General features: G+C 40.9%; 2 protein-coding genes across 2 annotated transcripts in view; one reads left to right on the top strand and one right to left on the bottom strand.

Annotated features, from left to right (window-relative positions):
• Positions 1-4,058, top strand: part of slc26a5 (solute carrier family 26 member 5) — a 32,953-nt gene extending 28,895 nt beyond the window's left edge. The window contains exon 18 of the mRNA XM_028450381.1: positions 3,419-4,058. Coding sequence (XP_028306182.1) covers positions 3,419-3,630 — 212 coding nt within the window. The 3' untranslated portion in view covers positions 3,631-4,058. The remainder of the gene's footprint in view (positions 1-3,418) is intronic.
• Positions 4,059-5,234: 1,176 nt separating this feature from the next.
• On the bottom strand, positions 5,235-18,895 carry psmc2 (proteasome 26S subunit, ATPase 2). Its single transcript, XM_028450380.1, has 12 exons — positions 18,731-18,895; positions 14,120-14,157; positions 12,986-13,067; positions 12,798-12,897; positions 12,564-12,695; positions 12,397-12,469; positions 10,268-10,363; positions 10,000-10,164; positions 9,817-9,904; positions 8,995-9,197; positions 8,811-8,907; positions 5,235-5,455 (listed from the first exon to the last, which is right to left on the bottom strand). Exons 1-12 carry the CDS (start codon positions 18,798-18,800, stop codon positions 5,298-5,300), a joined length of 1,302 nt encoding a protein of 433 aa, XP_028306181.1. The 5' UTR covers positions 18,801-18,895; the 3' UTR covers positions 5,235-5,297.
• Positions 18,896-19,926: the final 1,031 nt, after the last annotated feature.

Below are 19,926 nucleotides of genomic sequence, written 5' to 3'. Positions count from 1 at the left end.
GAGATTCTGGCAAACCGTTGGGCACCTCAGGAGGGGGAAGCAGTGCTTCACCAACACTGTTTACAGTGCAGGGGGTGAGCTGCTGACCTCAAATGGGGATGTTGTGAGGCAGTGGAAGGAGTACTTTGAGGGTCTCCTCAATCCCACTGCCACGTTTTCCGATGAGGAAGCAGAGGCTGGAGACTCAGAGGCGGACTCGCCCATCACCCGGGCTGAAGTCACCAAGGTGGTTGGAAAGCTCCTCGGGGGCAGGGCTCCGGGGGTGGATGAGATTCGTCCTGAGTACCTTAAAGGGATAGTTCGCCTATTTTAGACATGACGTTGTATGCAATCCTCACCATCACTATAGTGCATACACATTGTTTCACTCAGTGGTCACCTCCCTGGTCCGAGTTCTGGCCGTTTGAAGTTGGTCAAGAAAGTAGTCCCGGTTAGTTTCCGGGGCCACATGACTGTGCGTTTTTAATAGAAAAAGAGATATGCGTTTGAAAGCTTGATTGAATTTACATCACAAAACCGCCCACAAAAAAAAATCATACCTCCAGTTTTAATCGGCACTATTTTCTCTTCCGTTTCCATCAATCTGCGCTGCCGTCTACGTCATCGGTGGCAACTCCATCGGCATCTGCCATCGGTGGAGTCAGACATGTTGTCCGCGAGTCGCGCTATCAACAGCTGAGGATCAGCACCTCTAAATCTGAGGCCATGGTTCTCCACCGGGAAAAGATGGCTTCCCCTTTCTGGGTCAGTGTAGAGTCCTTGCCTCAAGTGGAGGAGTTCAAGTGTCTCGGGGTGTTGTTCACGAGTGAGGGTCGGATGGGGCGTGAGATCGATAGACGGATTGGTGCGGCGTCAGCAGTGATGCGGTTGCTGTATCGGACCGTCGTGGTGAAGAGGGAGCTGAGTCGGGGGGCAAAGCTCTCAATTTACCGATTGATCTACGTTCCTACCCTCACCTATGGTCATGAGATTTGGGTAATGACTGAAAGGACAAGATTGCGGATACAGGCGGCCGAAATGAGTTTCCTTCGCAGGGTGGCTGGGCGCACCCTTCATGATAGGGTGAGAAGCTCAGTCACTCGGGAGGAGCTCGGAGTAGAGTCGCTGCGCCTTCACGTCGAAAGGAGCCAGTTGAGGTGGCTCGGGCATCTGTATCGGATGCCTCCTCGTTGCCTCCCTCGGGAGGAGTTTCAGGCATGTCCTACTGGGAAGAGGCCTCTTGGAAGTCCCAGGACACGCTGGAGGGACTATGTCTCTGAGCTGGCCTGGTGTCGCCTCGGGGTCCCCCCAGAACGGCTGGAGGAGGTGTGCGTGGATCGGGAGGTCTGGGCATCTCTGCTGAGACTGCTGCCTCCGCGACCCGGCCCCGGATAAAAGTGGAAGAAGATGGATGGATGGATGGAATCGTGGGCTGATCTTTGATGAAGCCATGTCCCTTTGGCTACGTTGACACTGCAAGTCTTAACGCTCAATTCCAATTTTTTTCTCGGATCCGATTTTTTGTTTGTCCGTTCACGTTACCATATAAAATGTGACCTGTATCAGACTCCAGTGTGAACTGTTTGCGGCTCCAAACTGACCCGCATGTGCATTGTCGCATTTGTCTTAAAGTTTTTGTGCAGTGGAGCTGGAGAATGAATGAGCAGGTGGAGGAAAATGAGGAGGGGAAAAAAAAGAGCCAAATATTTAGTTTTGGCTTTTTGTGGGCTCAATTTGCTTTTAAACACAGACCATTTATGATATGAACCTTCAAGCTTTGACCAGAACCCGACAAAGCAAAACCGAAACCGACAGGTCTGACAGACATTAGGTGTTTACATCTGTGCCCGACACAAAACTGACTTTGTTTTAGTGGTAAGCCTGATTTTAATAATAAACAACTGTTAATGTCAACAGAACAGATCAACACACACGTGTGCATTTGTGTGCAAGAGACAGTGGATCTATTTACATAATCCATGTTCTTGTGCAGTAAAAAGATTGTATCAGCAGTGGATGCTTAAACCCTGTCCCAAGCCTGTCCCTTTCTGGTCCATGGTGAGAGGACAGCTCACAACTCCAGCTGTTAATAATGACGTCAACGTATCAAACGCGTATTAAATCCGCCTTAATCGTCCACACTGAGGTTGCGTTGAATAAAAAACAATCCGTATCTGATTCAGGACCACATATGAAAGTGGCTTAAAACTGATTTGAAAAGATCAAATTTGAGTGTTCACTCTGCTTTTAAAAAATCAGATCTGGTCACTTGACTCCCAAAAAATCAGATTTTGGGCCACATTTGCCTGCAGTGTGAACACAGCCTCGATCATCACTCAAGGCAGCTCCTTAAAAACTGATTCTTCCAGCTGCGCAATATTGCTAAACTCAGGCTCATGGTATTTAAGGACGAGCTCGGATTGATTATTCATTCTTTTTTCCTCGCGGCTCGACTACTGCAACAGCCTGTTCAGCTGTCTCAACAAGAAATAGTTGGCTCACCTCCAGTACGTCCAAAATTCAGCTGCGAGGCTACTAACCAGCACCAACTGGATGTCCCACATTACACCTGTTATGAAATATCTTCACTGACTCCCTGTGAATCATGTCCAGTTCAAAACTTGGGTGCTTATCTTTTAAACCCTACACAATCAGGCTCCTCTCTACATCGCTGACCTAATCAAGCCCTACAGCTCAGCTCGAAGCCTGAGGTTGTCTGGGTAGAACATACTGATGGTGCCACAAACTTGTTTTAAAACTCAGGGAGACCGGTCGTTATAAGCCACTGCGCCCCGCCTTTGGAAGGGACTTCCTTCAGCAAGCAAATTCTAATCCAACCTGATCTAGCGTTGTTTTGTTTTACTTTATACTATTTACTTGATTACATGCTCTTATACTTATCTATTTTATTTATTTTAATAGCACTTTGTGACTATTGTCTGTCTACAAATACATTTTACCTACTTACTTTCACTTTGTTAAATATAAATCTTGTTCAACTAAAATGCAGTGGGAAAAAAAAAAAACAATTGTCTGAGCTCAGACATGAACAAAAACGAATTCTAGAAAGAAAAAGAAATGTCTAAGGTCACCAGGAATTCTTGAAATCCAAATGGGGTCACGATCCAAAAAAGATTGGGAACCATTGCACTAAGTAGTGTTTATTTCCACCTACTTTCAAAATGAGATACTATGAATTGTGTGTTATCACTCGTTCATTCCATCACTATGCTTTATAGTTGTTTTGAAATTGTTTTCTAAGCAAAATGTCGTGGTCGGACAAAAGGGGGTGCATCGATTCAGAAATAAGAGAAAGGGGGTACTTGAGTCAAAAATGTTTGAGAACCACTGCCGTAGAAGACACCTGTATTTAATTTACCTGGGGTTTAATGTGTGATCCCTGTAAACAAATGCACTGACCTTATGTTTCCTCTTCCAGGAAATGTATTGAGTGAGCTGGACACTTTGCAGTTCTTTACTGGGAACATGAGCACTGATCTAATGTTCCCCACCGTCCATGATGCTGTGTTACACTGTAACAAGCTGCGTTCCCACCAATCCGCTGCTAGCACCAGCAACATGAGCTGGCGGGAGGAGACGCCAGAGACGGAGAACAAACCCTGGGACATGACACCGCGGGACATCCTCTGAAGTTCTCCCAAAGAAGCCAAATGGAAGAAGCCTCCTCAGGTTTCCAGCAGACATTCCCAAAGCCTTATTCCTCTGTGTTGTTAGCAGCACACAAACTTAACGTTGCACTTTTGTTCTGTAGCAGTAGCCAAACACCAGCTGCTGCTTCAGTTTGAGCTAGGGTTCATGTTTATACAATAGTAATGTATGAACACTATGTCTAAGACTGACCATCAGATCCTGCTGCTGCTCCTGAATGTTGTTACTGAGTAAATGTCGTCTCTGCACTTGTGTATTTTCAGCAGAAGCAAATCACGGGTGTCTCAAGTCTGTGTTTTCAATGCCGTTTGTAACACACATTTTTGAGAAATAAGAGCCAGAATAATGCTGTTACTAACCACAATGGGTTCAAATAAAGCTGAACGCTATTTATATCTGTATTGTGAAAACTGGGTCAAACAATATCCTTTTGTGTGTTTGAAATGAGGAAAGAGTTTTTTGTGCATGCACACAGGAGTGGAGCAGCGATTTTAAAAGTGGGGGTGTTCTAATGGTAGTTTATTAAATTAATTTACTATAAAACCATGATAAAACTGTTAAGTCAGTGATATTCAACATATGGCTCTTTGTCTTAGTTGTAATTATTTCCCCAGAAAACCTTAAAAGGGTCAAACTTCAAGCTCTTTACCATTTTCTTTGGCCATTTTGCAACTTCCTTAGTCCCACTTTTGCCCCTTTTCTAAAAAAATTTGACATCCTTTTGCCAATAAACATCCATTTTTTCTAGTTTTAGTCCATTTTTGACAGTTCTGTTTGACACAATGTTTGTCAATTCTTTAAACATTTTTTTTTGCCACTGCCCAACAAATAACACTTTCCCTACATTTTGCCTTTTTTTGTTCCACATTTTTGCCCTTTTTTTTTTTTTTTTTTTTACTATTTTGCAACATTTTGTTAATTTAAGCTACCCTTTACCATTACATACCTATTCCTTTTCTGACTGCTTTTGGCCCATTTTAGTCACTTTTCACACCACCTGTTACTCATTTTTTGTCACACTTTACAGCTTCATCAAATGGCTGGCTGTGATTGGCTTGATCACAATTCAATCAATCCAACAGGACCAATACGTTTTCAACAATGAATCCCCGTAAAAAGTGAGGGGGGATGAATTTGTTTTTATGAAAATGCAGGTGTCTCTTACCCCACGGGTGAGATGCACACGCAATTGCTTAGGCAGTTCTTTGCAGCACAAGCCAAGATAATGAGACAACACTCCAGCATCCATCGTCTCCCTCCTCTCTACAAATAGTTTCCCAGGCTAACAGTCAGTTTTAGGAATGAAAGTTACCCACTATCATAACTTTATTTAATAATATTATGCCTAGCAGCACCAAATCAAACAGGCAAATAATTAAGAAACTTCATATATGAAGCAGGACGGTAGATCACAAAGAGATGGGATTTTGTGTTTTATTTTGGGGAGGCTCAGAGTAAGGCTCTCAAATTATTTTTCCTTGCTTTACCCAAACAAGAGGCAGGAACGATGCCAAGATGCCTTCAAGTGTAACAGAAAATCCTGAGACAATGGTCGTCTTTATAAGTAACTGTTTGGAAAGCAGAAACTTGGAACAGGAATAAAGTTTATTTTGAAAGGAACTCCACCAGAAACTTTTACACACAAACACTCAGTTGTACGTCATGTATCTGGGCGTAGCACTGAACTTGGCGTAGGACTTGATGACTTTGTTGACGGCCTCGAGGAAATCCTTCTCGGTGGCGATCTTCCTGCGGGCTCTGATGGCAAACATTCCCGCCTCTGTGCACACGCTGCGGATCTCAGCACCTGAGAGCAAACACGCACGCACGAGGGGATGAAGACATGCTCATTGAGTAGCAGGAAACTTAGTCAAGTATGCATTCTGAGTTCTAAGCTGACTTATATTGTTTGGCTCCAGGGTCCAACACAGATGTTCTGAGTGTGAGTGGTAGTCTATCTTAGGGCTGTACAATTATAGTCATAACTGAAATCATGATTATTCAAACAATTACTTGTCAACCAAAAACATATTTATTTTTTGTACAAAATGAATATAATTCCTAAAACACTCAAATCAAGTGTGTTCCTTTTTGCACAAAACAAAAATATATCATTTGAATGAAAATGTGTAAAAAAAAAAAGGGGGCGGGGCGGATCAGCTTGCATGTGCGAGCATTAAATAACTTAAAGTTAGTATTGATAATATTTTTTTTCTCATGTGCCAAGCTTCATTCTTTTTAATTGTTATTTTTGTAATCGTAATTGATTTTCGATTAATTGCACAGCCTTGGTCTTTCTTTAGCTTGTGATGGACTGGTGCCCAGACTAGTGTTCCCCCCATTCATAAATCAATGTTTGGCTCCAGTCCTAAATTGGATACCGGACTGGGACTCTAATAACTATGATCTCTAAAATTAAACTAATTGCAAACCTTTTTTTCATGAATAATAAAAAAAAAAAAACAATTAAAAACCCTGTTTTTCCCCCAATGTGCTGTAACTTTAGTTCTCCACTTCTGTTTTCCTGTCAATTTATTTTTTTAACATGAATGCACATATTGTTTTTCCTGTTATCATCTCGTGTACTGACAAACACTTTAATGCAAGTTTTTGCACGAGATGTCGCAGAAAGTTAATCTCCATCTGTAGTCGGTGGTGGTGGGTTAGCTGTTAAAGATGTAAACCAGTAAGTGAATGGTGCCAAGTTGGAGTCACACCCTGATCAATGTGGGTCTCCACAGCTGCTTCACCGTGGCAGCTCACAGCTGTCCATAGGGTAACGGGTCTAAATGAAGAATTTTACTGGAAAAATTTCAAAAGCTTTAAAGTGATCAATGAAGTACTGCATCATCACTATTTGTTAATCGCATTTAGTCCTTATAACTATCATAATTACACCAATAATGTAATGAGAATGTAGCTGATGTATTAAATGTAAATTGATGATATTTTCCTCAGTGTCTTAGTGTAAGTCCAACCTAAAACCACTTTTTCTGTTTAATACATATATGATTAGGTATGAAGTAATGTCGTTTTTGGATCCTAGTCCCACTCTGAACATTATATTTTAAGTATTTAAATTTAGCGTTTTTAACTCATCGAGAGCCATTCACGTCTATAGATGTCAATTGTGTTTTTCGGCTGGGGTTGCGAGGAGACAAAGTGTGACAAAGCTCTCCGGTGAATATTTAACTTGCACAATGATATAGTGACCAACGGGTGACATGTAGGTGGCAGCAGAGCACCTTTGGATGTGAGATCACCCGTGTTTACGAGACAGAAAATGGCGCTACGAGAGTTGATGCTGAAGTTCCAGCAGCGCAGACTCTACCAGAGCATGTGTGGAACTAAGTGGACTATTGAGAGTGTGGCGATGGTGAGAGAAAACAATCAAAAAAACGGGGCAAGCGGTGACACTCGGCATGTCCGGGATGAAGAGGAAGTGGCGTGTGTGCAGACAGAGAGACTTGGAGGAATGCCAAAATACAGTAAGAAAACAATTCAGCTCTGACCCAGATAGCAAAATAATAATAATTTTACCATCAAAAGCCTGGTCTCTGTTGTTTTTGTGGTTTTATAGAAGGAGGTGTTACTAAAGCAAAAAAAAAAAAAAAAATTGGTTTTTTCAGAAAAAGACATTTTTCTCAGCTGTCACAAACTTGTGATATCTGTGAAACTTGCCTCTATTTAACTTCTGATTACAGAAGAACAAAACAAGCTACAAACAAAATCATTTTTATGATGAAACTAGAGAGTCCAATCTTTCAGAATCTGGTTTCAGATTTCAGATCATCATAGTAGAAAATATTCTGTAGGTTTTTAAAAATCAGTCAAAATGCTCTAAAACTGCTGGCACTGAATGAGTTCATTGTAAAATGTCAGAGTGAATGCCCTCTATGGGTTGAACGGCAGCTATTACAATTGAATTTTGCTGTTGGCTGAGATTATATCAGTGACGTCATCAACAGTCACTGCTGGCTCCGCCCCTCCCATATAAGATGGGAGGAGGGACTGGTTTTCTCCTCTGACAGCCTTCAGTGAACATTAATTGACAGCTCCATGTGGAACTGTGTAGCTCTGTGGGGGCGGGGCTGCTGTGACTGGGCGTGTCTTTACTCTAGGAGCGACGCCCATAATCAAGGCATTTTTTAAATTTCTCCCTAGTGGCATGTCAGCAAAAACCTGGAGGTGTAGTTACACTTTAAGTTCAAATTAAGCTGATTTTCATGTTGATACAGCACAATAAGGGTCGGAAAACAAATAGATCTTACAATTTATCGCAATTTTTTTGGGTGTCGATTTTAATAATCGATTCTGCTTCCCCGTATCAATTTTGAAAATTTTATTTTTCACGTTTTTGTGGGCGACCAATGGGTGGCAGTAATGCACCAACAAGTGAGTGCAAACACGAGGAAGACTTGTAGCACGAAGAAGAGTTGCAGCAGCTGCAACTTCCCTTGAGCAAACGAACCAACAACCGTGATGAAACCCACATCTATACGATCGATTCCATGGCGAACGGATTTAGACGTGACCAAAGGTGTATTAAACTCTGCTCCGTGTGTCGAGGTGTGCACGTCAGCTGCAGCTTGTGAAATGAAACTCAGATGTCAGAGTAATGTCCACACTGGTCAACTATTTTAACACAGTGTCCAACGTAAAGCCACAATTTGATCCACTACAGAGTAAATAACAAGTGTAACATTGATGACAGATGATGATAATGATGATGACGACTAATGTGCGCTGATCATTTCTGAAGAAGTTAATAAAATCAGGCTTTCCACACAAACAAACGTTATTCTGTCGTTATTCTGGGGGAAAGAGACATTTTAACTGTGGCTCAGACAAAAAAATGTATTCAAACTGAATACATTGTGACTTGTGCATTGTTTTTGGGAACTGTGACATATTTCTAGAAGTTCAAGATTCCACTTATGTGCTTTTAATGAAGAAAAAAAAGTTGTAATAATCATCACTGTAGAATCGCAATACTTGTAAACGCAGAATCGCAATATAAAGCGAATCAGCACTCAAGAATCAGGATTCAAATCGAATCGTCCCAGCCCTACAGCACTAAGCCCTTTAGTCTCAATAGCCACTTGTATGGACGGAGGTGGGCTACATCTGTACCCACAGTCTGATCTGTCCTTGACTCGTACCTGTGCTGTTAGGGCAGAGACGAGCCAGCAGCTCAAAGCGAATGTCTCTCTCCACACTCATGGAGCGGGCGTGGATCTTGAAGATGTGAGTGCGACCCTGCAGAAAAATACACAGAGTAAGTAAGCAAGAGTTATTTTTAGAAAAGCACACACTCAACACACTTCAGCTGTGTCACATGCTCACCTCCAGGTCAGGCAGGCTGAACTCGATCTTCCTGTCCAGACGTCCAGGTCTCATCAGTGCTGGGTCCAAAGTGTCCGGCCTGTTGGTGGCCATCAGAACCTTGATGTTCCCCCGAGGGTCGAAGCCATCCAGCTGGTTGATGAGCTCCAACATCGTCCTCTGCACCTCATTGTCTCCACCAGCACCGTCGTCAAAACGAGCACCTGCAGCCGGGGTTGGTGTCAATTATTACTGTAATCGCTCAACTTACAATTACAGTTATAATTACATCATAATTGTAATTAATTATAACTTTAAATTACTGTTGTAAGCGTAATTTAGTTCAAGTAATTGACTTAGTAATTGTAATTGGCATAGAAATTACTTTAATTAAATTGTGGATGAAAGTTTTAAACGCAAATTAATACCAATATTTTCATTAATTAGGAAGCCTAACAAGGTAACCAAGAGATGAGAAACAAATTGGATGATAGATAATATTGTGTAGTGTAATTTACAGTAGATTTATTTAGATTTTTCAAAACTGATGCGTTATAAAATATGCTAACAGACAGCAGGAGGGTTGGCTCAGTAATTGTGATTAATTGTAATTGAACTTTAGTAATCGAGGATGTAACTAAGTTACTTGAGGGGTAAAACAATAATTGTAATTTTAATTGTAAGTGGAAAAAATGCTGGTCACCGTAACCGAGTTACAATCAAACATGGATAATTGAATTGTAATTGAAAAATGTAATTGACCCTAAACCTCTGTAATCCATCTACACATTGGAGGCAGTGTATCTGAACAGATGTTGAAATGATCCACAAAGGAACCCGTACCTCCAATTGCATCGATTTCATCAAAAAAGATGAGACAGGCCTTTTTGGTCCTGGCCATTTCAAACAGCTCACGCACCATCCGGGCTCCCTGCACAGTGACACACACACACACACACACACAGTCTCATTGTGGTTCATGATAGAGCACCGTGATCCAAACTGACCCCAGATCAGCCAGCTCACCTCTCCCACATATTTCTGCACCAGCTCAGAGCCGATGACTCTGATGAAGCAGGCATCTGTGCGGTTAGCTACAGCCCGGGCACACAGAGTTTTTCCAGTGCCAGGCGGCCCAAACAACAACACACCTTTGGGGGGCTCGATACCCAGATTGACAAATCTCTCAGGCTGTTTGGCAGAGAGCAGTGGAACAGTTTAGTTCATTTCACACACATGCAGGTGATGTTATGAGCAGCAATAATGTTGATGTGGAGTATTGGTAAAGACGAACATGGAGCAGTGGAGTCTCCACCACTTCTCTCAGCTTCTCTATCTGCTCTTTGCAACCACCGACATCACTGTAGGTCACGTCAGGCTTCTCCTCCACCTGTAGAGCAACAGAAAAATACCTCATCAGCTGGATAACTTTAAAGAAACATCTGCTCCAGTGTTTCCCACACATTCAATTATCTGTGGCGGGCCCCCAAAGATAGATTTTGGCACTGTTCGTCCTTGCTCTATGAATGTAGCATGTCGTGACTACTCCTGTACATTTGGTGGCGGCGTGCATCGCCTCCACCAATAAAACCAAAGAGGAAGACGCGCTTCTTAAGGCACTTGATCCGCCAGACAAGAAAACGACATTGCAAAAGCAGGAGACGAGGCTTAAAACTGCATTTTCGGTTTTTGATAAATAACTTTTCCCACTGGAACAACACAGCCCAAAACTAGACATTGTGATGATGCGACCAAACACTACGTTCATCACGCACGTGTCAGGAAATGGGTCAACGTGTCCACAGAGCAGCTGTCGGTTGAGACAGAGTGAAAACAATGAAGGTTACTCTCAAGTGCCATTTGTGTTTGTCACATCGACGCCTGGCTCCAAAAAATCCTAACTACGCATCAGTTTTAGTCTGTCAGAGCTCGTTTCACAGAAATCATCTGGACTTCATCACAAAGGATTTAATTTGACTCTTTCCGAAACAGAGTCAGTTATAGGCCTGTACATTATTATTTAAAGAGTAGGTACACCCAAAACCAACTTTTTTTCTGTAATTCTGTGGATTGGTCCTAGTCCCACTCTTTACATTTTAGTAAAATTATTCTAATGTTGTGTATTTAGCTGTAAAATATCCAGTATACTGGACACTGAGGGTTGAACACCGGCTATTACAAAGGAATTTTGCAATTGGTTGAACGGTAAGCTGTTGAAATCCCTGCATCATTACTTTAACTGTTGGCCCCGCCCCTCCTATAAAAGTTGAGAGAAGGAAGTGGGTTTCCTCCAATCACAGGCCCCACTGAGCATTGACTAACAGTATAACTAAGGAAGTCTAATGCTCCGTGTGTTCCTGCAGTGAAGTTTTTGACTCTGTGCTTCTATAAAGAGCAGAATCTGTGCTAATCAGAGGGTTCATCAAGCTATGTGTGTATTAACAAACACACAGTGTGCTTATTCCCGTCTTACCCGTCTACTGTGTGTCCGTCTCTCTATGTGCACGGGGTGGTGGGAGAGCAGGACCCTGAGTGGTGTCTGTAATGCTGTGTGTGAGCTTCACATCGTGATTTTGTTTGCCTGTAGATGTAGTGACAATTTTCAGCTTATGAACTCGCTGTGTGTGTGTGTACAAACACAATTGTGTGTCTTACAGTCTGTCTCTGCGAACAGCCACCGGGCTATCTGAGTGGGCGTGTCTTACTGCTACAGCAGTAACGCCCATAATCAAGGCATTTTTTTAATTTCCCTCCTAGTGGCCGGTCAGCAGAAAGCAGGGGCGTACTTACTCTTTAATGTATACATGAATGGGTCAAGTTAAACATATATATATATATATATATTGCATTATTGGAATGTCGGTGCAAAAAAAAGTTTTTTTTTTTTTTTGTTTTTAAGCATCAATATTAATGTATGCAATAGTAATGCTTTATTTTGTTGAGGTTAGTAAAGGTCAGAGCATAAATGCAGCGGTACTAATAAACACCATAATAATTTCTTTCTGCATTTCGGGTTTCAGCCTTGTTTTTCTTATTTTCGGTTTCAGCCAAGAATTTTCCTTTGGGTGCTTCCTAGTTATCATAAAGACCTCTCAGTACAAATATGTGGGCAAACAAGTCCAGAAGTCTGAACAGCTCAAACTTATGTTATATTAACCTGTATCTATATAAATGTAGCTGGAAACTCAACATACACATAAACGTGGCTAGCTGCTGCTGTCGGCTAAGTTACCTCATTTATTTATTCAACTTTATTATTTTATTTCAGTATTTTTGATTTGTTTTGTTATTTAAATGTATTTATTTTAAGTCGAGTATTTCTAACTCCTTCTTTCTTTGTAACTCCCCTGAAACCACAAATAAACTCTGAATGTACAGAACATCACACCTGTCTGTGGTTAAACTCCCCACATCCATCCGTACCTGCATCATGGTGACAGTAGGGTCGATCTTAGGCGGCAGAGGAATGTGAATCTGATATTTGTTCCTGTCCACCCTGAGAGAAGAATAACATCCACATGTAGCAAACTGGCTTGGACTATTATCAACATAATTACACATGCATACTAGAGCATCATCCCGTGGCTCACCCGACTCTCATGCCCTCCTCAATGTCAGTGGGAGCAACCTGATCACTTAGATCCACTACAAACTTGGCGAACTGTTTGACGTTAATGATGTATTTGGGGTCCTCAGAGTCTGCGTTGATGATCTTTGTGCATCTTATCACAACACAGAAATACATTTTAATTAACAACAGAAAACAAATGGAACAATTGCTAATATATGGTGGGGATTTTGGAAGGAGCAGCAGCTGGGTTTACCTCGCTACCTGTAGCGGCTGCTCACTCTGCAGGGTCTGTTTGTCTGCAGCCAGATCCCAGAGCGCAGGTGGAGCTAGGCCTGTGTCCGACTCCTTTATACCTGTTAAACACAGCACAGGTCACGTGACCACCATCACCGCCTGCTGCTATTAAGTCCAATGTGTGACATGCAAACTACAGCTACATACCTGTCAGCTCATTGATCTTTTTCAGCTGCTGCTGAATGTCGTCCTCCACCTGTTTGATCTGTCTGGAGTAGGTACTTTGACCCTGGAAATAAAGAACACAGCTACTAGTCAGCCAATCCAATGAACATATACTCACCCAGGTCTTAAAGTAAGCTTCAATTGGTGACAATAGGGATGAACCGAATATTCAGCCACCGAATTTTTTCGGCCGAATATTGCAAAAAAAGTAACATTCAGCCTTTGGTTTTGTTAGTTAAAAGCAAGGCCGAACAGTAGCGTGTGACGCAATCAAACGTGCAGGGGTTTTAAGTCGGAAAAGTGTGTGCACACTGCACACAAACACAGCCAGACTCTCTCCTTACCGCTCTCCGTTGTCCATCACCACGTAAAAGTTGGAAGCTGTCCAATTCCACGACCAAGTCCGTTGTTAGCGCTGTGAGCCACAAATCCGTAAACATCCCCATCATTTCCTCCTTACACTACACCGGGTCTCGCTGCATAGGCTGGTGTAGCATTAGCAAAGTGCTAACAGCTGATGTGTGTAAACAATGGGTCCGTGGCTCCAAGCAGTGACTCCCAACAACGGCAGCAGAAATAGTAGTGCAGTTTGTGTTTACATATATGGCAATAAAGTATAATATATATTCTATATTAAATAGCAGTGTTGTTTTAGCTGTTAGATAGAGAGGGAGGAGCTCACATGTCCCTCTGAATGAGGCAAAAGGGATGTAATCACTGTAGTAAAACCATTATAAAGTGTTTTTTTCATCATACCTCCCCTTTAATGCACTTTAGCTTTTTCTGGAATGCATGTTTTGTTTTATTTGAAAGGCTCACAAAGGAAAAACTTTGTTGTGCTTTATTTTGAAAAGCAAAGGCTACTGGAATATTTAAAAAATGTCGTAATATTCAATAAACATTTACTTTCTTTAAAAAAAAAACATGTCTAACAATGTATTCTAGGCTATTTATGCACTATTTAAAAAAATAGTGAAAAACTTAACCACATTCGATATTCGGTATTCGGCCATGCGTTTATATTTTAATCGGCTTCGGCCTCAAATTTTCATTTCGGTGCATCCCTAGGTCACACATTACACATGTTCCATGCCTGTGCTCTAAAGCTGTACTTACATATGTTTTAAGTAGAGCGATGTCTCCTTCATCCAGAGCTACGAAGACAAAGATAAAACAATGCATGAGTCAGCACCACAACAGAATTTCCCTGATTCACTTTGGACTTCTTTGCATCAACTGAGCATGTTTCAAACTCTATATTAGCCTATCTGTATCTGTACATACGCTGATGTTCTGTGACCCCGAGAAAGGAACAGAAAATGTTCTGAAACGGAAAAAGCAAGAATCCAAACCAGGTTTATCTCTCTTTTAATTCTAGCCCCAACATGACATGGAAATACCTCACATGCATGTCTTGGGATAATAATATCCCATATTTGCATACATGATCGGTCTCATCTCTGATGGAGACGAGTCTGACTACAGGTGGGAGACAGACCGGCTGGTGTCCTGGTGCAGCCAGAACAACCTGGAGCTCAACGCTTTAAAGACAGTGGAGGTGATAGCAGACTTCAGGAAGAACCCAGCCCCCCTCACCCTGGGAGACTCTACAGTGAGCTCTGTGGAGTACTTCTGCTTCCTGGGGACCATCATCACTCAGGACCTCAAGTGGGAGCTGAACATCAGCTCCCTTATCAAAAAAGCTCAGCAGAGGATGTGCTTCCTGCGGCAGCTGAAGAAGTTCAGTCTGCCAACAAAGATGATGGTGAACTTCTACAGCTCCATCATCCAGTCCATCCTCTGCTCCTCCATCACCATCTGGTACGCTGCAGCTACGGCCAAGTACAAGGCCAGACTGCAGCGTATCATCCACTCTGCAGAGAAGGTCATCGGCTGCAATCTGCCCTCCCTCCAGGACCTGTACGCCTCCAGGATTTTGAGGCGTGCAGGAAAGATTGTGGCCGACCCCTCCCACCCCGGTCATAAACTGTTTCAATCTCTCCCTTCTGGAAGGAGGTTTCGGTCCATCAGGACCAGAACCTCCAGACACAAAAACAACTTCTTTCCCTGTGCCACCATCCACATGAACACACCCCAAGTCACCCACTGAACCCCCCCCCACCCGATCACCACCTCCATGATGACATTATCTGCTGCACTGTATATATATATATTTATCCTTTATTCTCTATCTATCCTTTATTTATCCCTCATCCTTTATATTTATCATTATTATTATTATTATTATTGTTGCTGGGTTGTTCTTTGTTTTTTTTTTTTGTTTTTTTGTTGTTTGTTTATACTGTAGCATCTTGATACATTGTTGGGTTGCACCCTTCTGGTGAACTCCTGTGACCAGTTTGCATCTATATGCATTTATATAGGTGTGTATATATGTTTACTGTATCTGTTGGTCTCCCTCTGTATCTTTGTTAGTGTAGATGCTCCTTCTGGGCTTGATTTTGTCTTGTGGTAAAGTATGTATGTATAAGTTTATTTTTATTCCTGTTGAAAACTAAAAAAAAGTGAATTACAAAACAAACTAAAATAGCATGTAAATGTGGTATTTTTTTTGTCTGGAAAGCCAGTGACAGAATGTCTGACAAATGTAGCAAATAATGATAAATTATCTCCAACTTTCCTCATTTATCTTGTTCAATATTTAATGTTATGGTTCAAGTAGCGATCATGCTATCCTGTGATTGAAAACAAATGCAGATCATCATCAGTGGCTCAGATTATTACCTCCACCAAGGTAATGCTTTCACCAGTGTCTGTCTGTCTGCTAATGTGAATGTTTGTTGGCAGGATATCACAAAAGGTTCTGAACAGATTTAAATAAAATGTAGTGAGCTGATAGACATTGTCCAAAGGAAGAATCATGATTGAGTACGATATTGGAGATGATCCAGCAGGTGTTGTAGATACAGTATCCAGTAGGGGTGTGCACTGCCTGGCATCTGGCGATATGATTTGTATCCCGATATTAAAGTATAAGGCAATTATTGCGATTTTTTATATATGTATGACTTAAGAAACAACTAATCTGTAAATGTGTACACCTTCAAGAGAACATTATGTATGAAATATATTTTATTGGCATATTTTACACTCAAAACATTGGCTACAATCTGCTTAGTGCTCAGTGAATGCATTCAAACCTGAAAAAACATTGGTACAAAGACAAGTTTCGCTGTTGGTGTATTAGCTGAACGAGTGATCGTTTTACCTGGTGACACATCACGGACAAATCATTACACCTCCAATCACACGGCTGTGAGGGATTTTGTGCCAAATGTAATGGTGATTTGCTGGTTGATGGTGATTAAATGTTTCACAAATAATATTTTGGGACCATGTCACATATTTCCATGAGATTTTTTTTTTGTAAAACAGGTGGCTGAGGGTCAAAAGTGTCATGAAAAGACACAATAAGTGTTGCGACCTAATGTCACGTGATTTCAGTGTAACCCGGTTAAAAATTAAAAAAAAACAGTAGTTAGAGAACAGTTTATGGTTAAAATAAGTTTACCACTGATCATGTTCCAAAATAGCTTAACAATAATCATTGGTTATGTTATTATGTGCTCATGAACCACTGATTGAGAACCACTGTATAAAAGGTCACTTTTAGGTAGAGCTGGGCGATATATCGAATATACTCGATATATCGCAGCTTGTAGTCTGTGCGGTGTTGAAAATGACCATACCGTTAAACTCGCGGACTTTTTTTTTTTTTTTTTTTTTTTTTTTTGAAATGTCATTGTAACCCACGTCATAAAGAAATGTATTATATTTATATTATTTAATTATATTATATTTAGCAGAAGTAAATTTATTATAACATCTACTCTTCAGTTATTTATATACAATATTATTTCACCGCACTAATAGACTGCACTGACGTCACTCATCCACACGCGCACACGCCAGCCAATCACAGACCAGTATCCTAGTATAAACAGGAAGCATGAGATACGGGAGGAGAAGGCTTGAATACGGGAAACGATCAAGCAGCAGCTGAAAACGCAGCATATGAACGGTAGCACGCACACCCGGTGCTCAGCAGACAGCACTTTACTAACTGTGCAGACCAGCGGTTGTGCCTTGCACCTGACAAAAGGAGCGATCGGCAGCAGAACGGAGGACTTTGTATAGGCGACTCAGATTGCATCGGCCAGGTTTTTTAAACCCCCCCATGGATCTAAAGATGGTGAACTACCCACGGAGATGACGTAGTGGACGGTGAACTGCAGGTCTACCAGAGCGGTAGGACCGCCGCACCGATCCTCTTACCAGGAACGCATGAACTACAATCCTACCAGGGTGGTAGGATCAACTTTATTTAATTAGGTTCTCTTCCAGTGGACCAACCCAACGAACTTCAGTCCTACCAGGGTGGTAGGACTGACTTCATTTTTCGTTTGAGTGGAACTATTTTTTTTCCCCAGGCTGTGACGCCTTATGAACTGAGCTAAATCCCAGCGGGTGAACTGGAGTCTGTTTTGAGACCACTTTTGTTTATTATTATTTTCTGTAATATAATAAATCCATGGTACTTATTTTCTATAAACAACAAATTGTCTGTCTATTCTCTGCACATCTTAGTAATCATTCCCAACTCACACTTGAACCTAGAAACTAATCTCAGAGAAAAAAATTATTAACCAACAGTAAATGTACAATTGACTACATCATCTTAATGACAACATGCACAAAAGGGCACTATTTGTTTTAAAATATTGTAGTGGCATTATGTACAAAAAGTGCACTTTAATTTTGTGTTTTGAAATGCCATGTGAGTTGCATCCTGCACTAATGTCTTGTTTTGAATTGTCTCTGTGACAATTTTGCACAGAACGTGCACTTTCTGTTGACAATTTTATGTTTGAGCCACTCACTGTTTAATAAATACAGTTATGTCAACTTTGACTTAGTTGTGATATCCCCTTTTTTGCATGAAAGTTTAAAATTGGCATATATTAATGCAGTATGATCAAGAATGTTTTAATGTAGACATATAGAATCATCATACTGGTGTGATTTTGTGCATCAAAGTGTTAATTCAAGGGTAATGCAAAATATCGAGATATATATCGTGTATCGTGACATGGCCTACAAATATCGCGGTATTTATAAAAGGCCATATCGCCCAGCCCTACTTTTAGGATGCTCTGGAATGAGACAGGCTCATCGTGGACATGGACATGTTAACGTGGACCGACATCAGGAAACAGAATCCAATCAAGTAGGAACAAAGTGCAGTCATCGATTTAGGAATGGATTTGGCAATAGATTTGTGGAATTGAGCAGTTTTGTGAATGTGGGATGGGGTCTGTTGTTGTCAGGGTACGGTGGAGAAAAGCTACATGAATAATCACTACTTAAAGTTTCTACTTTTGGATAATCAAGAGTATTTTACCACGTTAAGATTGAGCTGACTGAGCTCATGCAGCGGGAGGCAACGTAAACCAACCGATTCCTGATCATCGGCTAACGTGGACTAAACATTAGGTTAGAGTGCAGCACATAAATTAAAACAAAGTCATGTGATTAACATTAATCATTAAATATACCAATAAAGTCTGATCGGTTTGATAAAATCAGTTTTTTTTTTAAGATGCTAATGTTTACCGAACGAAGCTAACGTTAGCGAAGCAGCTAGCTGACATAGACGCTTCTAACCAATGAGCTCTGAATGTTTAGAAATTCTGAGCTCTAACAAACCTCTGATGGGTGCGTCATCTTTCTCCTCTTCTTTAGTCTTCCTCTGGTCGTCTCCCAAATAGTCCGGCATGGTTAATGTTAAAGAAAGCGAGGTATTACCAATAAACAGAGCAGCAGAACTCAACTATTACACAGCAGCTTTGCGTTTCCGCTGCTCACCGGAAATCTATGTAGGAAGTATATGAGGAGTGCACAGATCACCTTAAGATGTGTCGTTGTTTTTATTTTATTTTTTTTAATTTTTACCTACAACTATTCTGAATTCAACATTGATAAAATATCAAATGAATAGCACTTCGTTGCAATTTTTGAATGTGTAAGATAATTTTAAAAAATTATTTGGCTTCTTCAATTAATCAACAATAAATGTAATTATAAAGACCAATTTGGAATGTTTGTAGAATAAATTCTGAACAAGCATCGGAAGTGTACTTTCTAAGTGTATCCCTAGAATATACGTGTACACCTTTTCGCGTGAGGTCAGCACTTGACTTAGCAACACGCGCCGCCATCTTAAGAGGGGTAAACATTAGCCTGACAACCACTATTTACCACTGATATCATGATGGAGAATTTGTAGTCTGGCTGGTTTTTATCATATAATGCCCAAATCCTGCGTAGTATTTGGTTGTCACAACCACGCCTGGTGGAAGGAAAAGATAGCCTTTTACAGAATACCGACAGAAAAAGGCCAGTAACGTAAATTATGGATCCAAGCACTGAGGCGAACAAACGTAAATGGAACTACATGGAGCCCAAAATCAAAGTTGTCACATGTTTGCAGTAGACATTTCGTTAATGGTAGGTTGTGTATTTTGGGGATCTAATTTCTTCCTGACTGATTTTATAACATCGATTATGAATTAATATTATTTCTTCGACAATATTGTAGGGTGTAAATATTTAAACTCAATATATTTGGGATATTGCTGCTTCTTCATGATAAGGAAGTACCACACATACACAGATTATATGACAGATCGTTTTATTTTGTAAAACATTAAAAAAAAAATTATAGAACAATTAAAACATTGGAAAACGGTTCAAAAACAAATGCTGGGATGATATGAAACTTTCTTAAAAATATATTTTGTAGAAATCAATAAACTAAGAAATAAGAATCAATAGCCCCAAAATATGTAAGTAAATCACACACTTGTTGGTAATAAAATGGTAAAAGAGGAACCTTATCCTAA

Source organism: Gouania willdenowi, chromosome 6 (genome assembly GCF_900634775.1).
Source record: "Gouania willdenowi chromosome 6, fGouWil2.1, whole genome shotgun sequence".
NCBI classification, from domain to species: Eukaryota; Metazoa; Chordata; class Actinopteri; order Blenniiformes; family Gobiesocidae; genus Gouania; species Gouania willdenowi.
This window is presented reverse-complemented; position numbering and strand designations above follow the sequence as displayed.

Bases quoted from the DNA above. Each gene is read 5' to 3' on its own strand.
- psmc2 (XM_028450380.1), bottom strand. From the start codon at position 18,800: ATGCCGGACTATTTGGGAGACGACCAGAGGAAGACTAAAGAAGAGGAG. The intron at 13,068-14,119 runs GTAAGTACAGCT...CTTTATTTCCAG, and splicing joins TCGCTCTACTTAAAACATAT to GGTCAAAGTACCTACTCCAG. The intron at 8,908-8,994 runs GTGAGCATGTGA...ATTTTTCTGCAG, and splicing joins TCAGCCTGCCTGACCTGGAG to GGTCGCACTCACATCTTCAA.